Source organism: Cyprinodon variegatus, unplaced genomic scaffold, assembly GCF_000732505.1.
Source record: "Cyprinodon variegatus isolate N-32 unplaced genomic scaffold, C_variegatus-1.0 Scaffold313, whole genome shotgun sequence".
In the NCBI taxonomy this organism is placed as follows: domain Eukaryota; kingdom Metazoa; phylum Chordata; class Actinopteri; order Cyprinodontiformes; family Cyprinodontidae; genus Cyprinodon; species Cyprinodon variegatus.
The window spans coordinates 235,547-242,979 of record NW_015150766.1 but is presented as its reverse complement, the minus strand read 5'-3'; the positions used below and the strand labels follow the sequence as shown (position 1 = coordinate 242,979).

General features: G+C 37.7%; 1 protein-coding gene across 1 annotated transcript in view; it reads left to right on the top strand.

Moving 5' to 3' along the window:
- The first annotated feature begins 3,856 nt into the window (after nucleotides 1-3,856).
- The window catches only part of naa30 (N(alpha)-acetyltransferase 30, NatC catalytic subunit), an 8,364-nt gene continuing 4,787 nt past the window's right edge, over nucleotides 3,857-7,433 (top strand). The window contains exons 1-3 of the mRNA XM_015384481.1: nucleotides 3,857-4,844; nucleotides 6,221-6,344; nucleotides 6,606-6,661. Of these exons, the coding sequence (XP_015239967.1) occupies nucleotides 4,050-4,844; nucleotides 6,221-6,344; nucleotides 6,606-6,661 (975 nt within the window). The 5' untranslated portion in view covers nucleotides 3,857-4,049. The remainder of the gene's footprint in view (nucleotides 4,845-6,220; nucleotides 6,345-6,605; nucleotides 6,662-7,433) is intronic.

The following is a 7,433-nucleotide window of genomic DNA, read 5'->3' as shown; positions in this document are numbered from 1 at the left end:
TTTACTTTCAGCCTCTACAAACAAATCACAGATTTAAAAGTAGGCTAATTAATTATAATTGATCACACAGATTAAGTGTATGTTTTTGTTCAAATCATATTTTTGTGACAAGTTACGGTACAATAACAGATTAATTACAGGTCAGCTCTTTCAGTAACTGTGCTGCTGGTGGAACAAAGGCTGCAGAAAATCTTGTTGAACACACCCCACCTCTTCAACAATCCCAGACTAATAAATTTCAGGGCAAGACTTGAAAAGTGATGAACACAGAAAATCCCTATCCAATCTGTCTGTGAGGATTTTTCTGAAAAAAGTTTGAGTAAAAGTTCAATATGTAGATGTGCAAAATTGTTAGAGAACAGTGGCTAAGGGCTGCTATAAAACACCACTCAATAACTGGAATACAAAGGGATTCTGCACTATTTTGAAATCTACAATAAACTGAAAATTGAATATTTTTCATGCATTTCCCAATTTGAAGCTTTTCTTAACACCGCAGCATAAAATCCCATTAAAAGTTATACATGTTTTTTTATTTTAAAATATGAAATGTTCAGATATAGTGTTATAATCGATTATATTTTCTTCTTAATCTGAACCTGACAGCCACTCGAGAGCACCTGCATGTGTCCAGCATGACCCACTTATGTTCTGATGTGACCCTGCCCCCCTCCCTACTTGGGTCTCTAATTAACCCAACAGAAACTAATTAAATACAACACTAGTGGACCAGATGCCTGAGTAATAAAGAAAGAAAAAACAGGATGATAAAAGAGTGGAAACCTAAAAATCCAGCATAAGAAACTTGGGTTCAAGTCGGCTTTTGGTCCCAACTATGTTCCGACTTTTTCAGAACTCCTCACTGACCTTCTACCCCCTCACAGCTTTTGTCTTTCAAGGTATTTTGGGTTCTCGCTTGCATGCAAACATGCCTGCCAAAAAGCTGTAATCACAAGCACACCAGTCACATGATGCAACTGACACCCCGGAGATATTTGGAAAAGAGTAGAGACGCTATATGGAGAGAGACAAGAGCGGTGTATAATGAAAGTAGGAGGGAGAGGGGGGCAACACGAGGAGTACAGTGGTGGGGGGTGGGGGGGGCATAGGATGGGCATGTGAGAAAGAAGATAGGTCTAAATAAATATAGGCTCAAAGCAGCCAAATGTCTCTGGCAAGACACTAGTGCTCTTAGTCCCAAGCAAGCACAGCTTTCTAAGTGATAGAGAAAGTAATTAAGAGAAGCCTGCTCAAGTAGATAGGCCTGTAAAGAAGATTTGAAGGGGAACTGATTGTGCATGTCTGATTCCAGCTCTTCAGTCAGTCTTCAGCCCCAAGGCTTAGCTTTAACAGAGCCACCTCTCTCCCATTCTATCGCTCCATCTCTTTCTTTGTGGTAATTCTTCAGAAACATATACAACTTTTATTTCCAACGAATATCCCCTTGCAGGTGTGGGAGAAAGATGTCAGTGTCATTTGAGAAATGTGTCAATCTTGACTTCCGTCTTTTAGCCTACATGAAGCGATGGGCGTTTGGCTTTGAGGCTGGAAAGTTCTCAGTTCATGAAATTATAGCAAGGCACCTCCAGGTGCACGGACCAGGACAAGACAGAACAACAAGAACTGCAGTCATCCTGCAATGAAACTGACTGCCAGGAGTGCTTACACAAAACAAAAAACACATTTTTAAAGTTTGGAAAACACATAAATTAACAAAGCGAGTTCATCTTTCCACAAACTCTGCCCAACCCCCCCTTAGATAAGTTATCTCCACAGCATGATGCTGCCACTACCATGTTTCATCTCGACAGTGGTTTGTTCAGTGGTGCATACTGCTACAAAGATTTCGTCTTTTTAACTAGAAATCACCTTCTTACACATCGAAAAAAATATTGCAACCGCTTTTGGCATTTACTTAATAATATTTAGTTGCTTTAACACAATTATTTTATGTCCTACCCTCCTAACATGAAACAATTGTGTTAAAATAACTGAATATAATTAAGTAAATGCAAAAATTGCAATTTTTTTCAGTGCATGTTTTTCCTCTGGCCCCTACAAAAAGTCTTTCTTGTGTCTTTGCTTAGTCAATGGCTTTCCTGAAAAGGCCATATTTGTTGAGGTTCTGAATCTGTGCTAAACCCCCAGAGTTACCAAGGGCATTGAGGCTGCTTCTCCTATTGAGGCTTACATCTTTTTTATGTTAAAACTTTTTTTTATAAATAAATGTTCCTTTAAATGTCTGACTGATATTATCCACTGTTGGTCTTTCACACATATGTAGTAAAATAAATAGCTATAGAAAATTAAAAGCTTTAAAAAACATTTCAAATACTTTTTTTAAATTAAGATAATAATGTTTAAAAAAAACTATTTCTTTGGGAAAACAGCCAAATGATGAGTTAGTGAAAGTTATGAGTGTTTCAGTTATATTAGGTACTATGGTTAGGTACACATTAGATGAGTTTGCAAACTAGACGTATTAGTGACCAGTCTACTGGGGCCACCTGCTGGAGAAACTAGAGAAATTCAGCCCTGAAACTGCATCTACTTTGCGCCCTCTTGTGGTGAAGAGATGAACACCAGCAATCTCGACGATTTTTACTCTCCAGCTTAAACTCGCTGTAACTCTTAATCTCGGGTTTTTTACTGTCATCAAAGAAATATTTGAGCTCATTGGATTGAAATTTTTAATGGAATAAACTTTTTTTAATATTTGGTCAATTTTGTATTTTTTTTCCACTTTTTCTTTTACCCCTATCCTGGTTAAAGAAACTCAACCATATGTCTCCCCTTTTTTCTAAAAGTACAAACAAAAAAAGTTATAAACATAGCTTATGGTAATGTTATTTATAATTAATCTATCGTAATATGTTGTTCTATTAGAAAAAAACTATCCCTCTTGCTTTATATGCTCTGTGTTTTATTCCCTGTTATGTCTTTGCATTTAAAAACAAACTATGTTTGCATAAAAAAATATATAATAATAAAACCCTTTGGAAAGCTTCATCTTTTAAATTTATTCAATACCAAAGTAAGTCACAATTCTCTGGTGAAACATTTTAGTCAAGACCAAAATAAGTCAAATAAGAATGAATTCTTGCACATATATTAAAAATAATAATAATAATAATAATAATAAATAAATAAATAAATAATCTTAGAACTGTAAATATACACTCCTATGTTTATATTACTTTTTTAAATGTATTTATTACTGTTTTCAAGACTTCAATTCAAAAAATTAAATTGTGTAGAGTTGTTTTAAACTAAATTTATTTTTGTATACAGTCGTGTATACAAAATGCATAATAAATCTGTCTATATATGTAAATGTAATCAAAATTTAAATAATGGATTTAAATATATGCTAATATGTATGAATGTCACCACTGTGGGAGAATATTTCTATTTTATATTCTATCTTATTAAAATGCTGCCACAATATAATAATTACCAAATAAATAAAAAAAACTCATTAGGATTTGTATTAATTATATATGTTACAAATAAATGCTGATTATTCATGGCAGTCAATTATTAATTTTTCATTATTATGCAAGTGGTCTATTGTACAGCTTTTAAGTTAAAGGATCATAATTTAGCTTAGGAAGTTTAGATAATTTAATTATGGATTGTAACACAAAATAAAAGCAGCAATAAAATATTAAATTAGTCTATATATACGAATATATATATATATATTACCATATTATATTAATAACAATAAATATAACTTTTAACCAAACAATATCCTTCTTGTAGTCACTCTTATTTTTTTAAACAAGCCATTAAAAACTACAACTCCCACAGCTCACCATACTGTCGTAAAACGTCATTTTGTGTTGCAATGGCGTTTGCGGCAGCAGGGAAATCGAGGGGAGAGCAGTGACAAACGTCGCCAACGGTCACGTTATCTCCTCTAAAGTGCTCGGATTTTTATAATATTCGGTCAACGGGCTCAGATATTGATCGTTTAATTCTTCTCTTGGTGGATGAGATTTTGTTGGACTTTTCCGAAGCGCGTCTCTCCACTTTAATGCGGTGGGATGGCCACAGTGCCGCCTGGGCCTAGTAACGCACTGCCTACATCCCCGGCTGAAGTTGCTCCTTTCTCCGGGGCAGGGAGAGCGGAGCCAGCGGTGGAAGCCGGAGAGCCCACCTACAGCGGGGAGGACTGCGGGCCCGCCGGTACGGGCAAGACGCAGCCAGTGAACGAGGTCAAAAGGTCGGCTAAGAAGAAGCATAAAAACATGCTAGCCCGGGCTAGCCCGGCGGCTCTCCACTTGAAAATGCAAGCCGGAGAGCAGCAGCAGCAGCTGAATGGCTTGGTCAGCTCCTCTGAGGACCTCGACGGCCACCAGCGCACAGGGAGCCGGCCTGACAATCTCAAACCGTCCGAGGACAACTGTGACAGCAGCTGTTGCAGCGAGGCTGCGGCCGACAGGAACAGGACGGAGCACTGCCAGCACGAAGGCCACAGCCCCTTCTCCAAAAACGGCAGCCACTCTCCTGTGACTAACAGCAGCGTGAACGGGATGCCGGCGACCCACGAAGCCGAGGACCAGCGTGAGCACACTATGAGAGGATCGGAGGACAGCGACGGGCCCTGTGGAGGGGAGAGCCCCTCTGAGCTGCAGCCGCCGGCCGCCCAGCTGGCCCGGCTCGACCTGAGCGGCTCTCCCAGCAGAGCAGAGGACAGCCACGGCATCCGCTATGTCCGCTACGAGTCCGAGCTGCAGATGCCCTGGATCATGAGACTCATCACCAAGGACTTATCAGAGCCTTATTCCATTTACACATACAGGTACTTCATCCATAACTGGCCGCAGCTTTGCTTTCTGGTGAGTACAACCCTGAAACCTTCATGTTTTTCCCTCATGTCACTTATTTAAACTCATTTATCACCTGTCAGTTTGTCTCATTAGAAGAATCTCAAACAAAAAAAACTGATTTATGCGAATCTCTAAAGCAACCTAGCTGCTTTGCACCAAAGTATTACATATTTATTAATACATTGATAGATTTGTAGAATTTGCTGTGGTTGACTCTGACCTCTGACCTCCAAATGAGAGATCAGATAAAAAAATCAACGTTCTTTTCCTTATTGTTCAATATATTAAATATTTCACTTTATTTTGCTTTTAATAAAATTCAAATAGAATGTGCTTCCCTGTGCTCTGATGGGTAAATGGGGATAATTTTGTAAATCCTTTATGTTCTGTTCTAACTACAGGCACACTAGGACTATTGCTGAAGGACTTTGCAAGAATGGGATGTTATAGTTACTATGGAAGGGGATTAGGGCCACTGAAAAAAAAGTTAACTGATTTTTAAATTTTATTTCAGTATGATATGGGAAAAAAGTCAGAATTCGGACTTTAATCTCGGAATTCGGACTTTAATCTCAGAATTCGGACTTTAATCTCAGAATTCTGGCTTCAAAAAAGGAAGAGATTTGGGAGCACTGAGCTTCACTGACAAAGATGTGAGTTGTTTGGAAGGAACAGTAACACATTGGTGGAAAATGATGGAATTAGGTGACTTTTTACCTGCCTGAGGGGTCCCAGATGATGCTATTACATTAATGGAAGAGCAGAAGGTGATTAAAGCAAGAGAGCTAGTTTAGACTCTAAAACAGACATGGTTATGACTTGATGTTAACATGTTTGTTAGCTGTCAGAATTCTGAGATTAAAGTCCAAATTCAGACTTTTTCTCATACTATACTGAAATAAATAAAAAATCAGGTAACTTTTTTTTTTCTTTTTTCAGTGGCCCTAATCATCTTCCGTAACTTTTCTTAGGATTTTGATATGTTGTCCAATGTCAGTGCTGTGCCTGACACAGATGATGGGGCCAAAAATATTAAATGACACAGTGAGTGTAGCTTACTTTCAATTAAGAGTCTTACTTTATCTTCCCCCTCCATCATATTTTTTTTTACTCAATTTGATTTAGGGAGAGAAATTTAAAAAACATTACGTTTTTAATACTAGAGGAAAGTCAGGTAGCATTTTCCTCTAAAGTCCAGAGACTCCAGCTTCTGAACTTCCCATCTCCAGTGGGTCAGGTCTGCCACATGACCTACTGGAGGAAGTAAAATGAATGTCGGAAGGCAGTAGGTCTGACCGGATGACAGATCTTCTGACTTCCTGCAGTTCAGCCGGACTGACAGTTTTTTAGTGGAGCTAAGTGCAGAGTTTGTGTGTCTGTTACAGGCCATGGTGGAGCAGGAGTGCGTGGGAGCCATCGTTTGTAAGCTTGACATGCATAAGAAGATGTTTCGCCGTGGCTATATTGCCATGCTGGCCGTGGACTCAAAACACAGAAGGAAAAGTATTGGTGAGTGCCATTAAATGATCATTTACAGCAACGTAACCGCTTTAAAACTTTTTTACAGCAGTTACAGCAGTTTTTACAGATTGTAAAATATTCCATGTTTTTAATACATTGATAGATTTGTAGAAGTTGCTGTGGTTAACTCTGACCTTTCTGATCTCCAAATATGAGGTCAGATAAAAAAAATCAAGATTTAAATCAGTGTTGTTTTTGTATCTTTTTTGTTTTTTGTACTTCACAAGTTTCTCCCTCATTTTGTTTCAGGTACTAATTTGGTAAAAAAGGCCATCTACGCCATGGTGGAGGGGGACTGTGACGAGGTAACCCATGTCAACCAGCTCAGCTTCATCTCTTTTCTTTCTTTATAAGCCCAATTCGGGAAAAACTCGAGCACAATTATTACATTTGTGTAAAGGTTAGCTAAAAAAATACATTTTGTAATATGATCTTTATTCAAATTTAATGATATAAGCTTCTACTAAGTCTCTGTGTCAAAACTGAAGGGGTGGGGGGAGAACATTACTGTAAATTTTAGATCTAGCAAAGTTTTTTTTTCTGTATTACTAAAAATCTCAGCCATCCCATTTTAATCTCTGCTTTAGATTAAATTAATTATTATACTTGTGAGATCCTCTATAAATATCAAAGGTGTCTCAAACTGACGGGTTATAAAGTAAAATATTTGGGATTTTATATAGAATAGAAAACAAACCTTATGTTTCATATAAAATATTCTTGTAACTTTTTTGTGGTACATCTCTTTCCCTAGACCTGCTGTATATTTAAAGAATTTTGTACATTTAAAGACCAAAAGTCTCGCCATTTAGGGTTTTGGATCATTCTAACGGATGGATGGGCTTTAATCTAAATCCACCTTCATAATCCAAAGGGACATTTTTTGCAGGTTTTTCTCCCTGAAAGAGCTGCAAAACCTAAATAATCTTTCAAACAAACCTCAAATAAACCTCATATTTAGCAATCTAATTTAAAGGGATAGTTCGGTATTTTTGACATGAATCTGTATGGTATTCCCATCACCAGTGTCATGCAATCACACTGACTTACCCCTGGCAGCGTCCTGTGAGCAGAGTT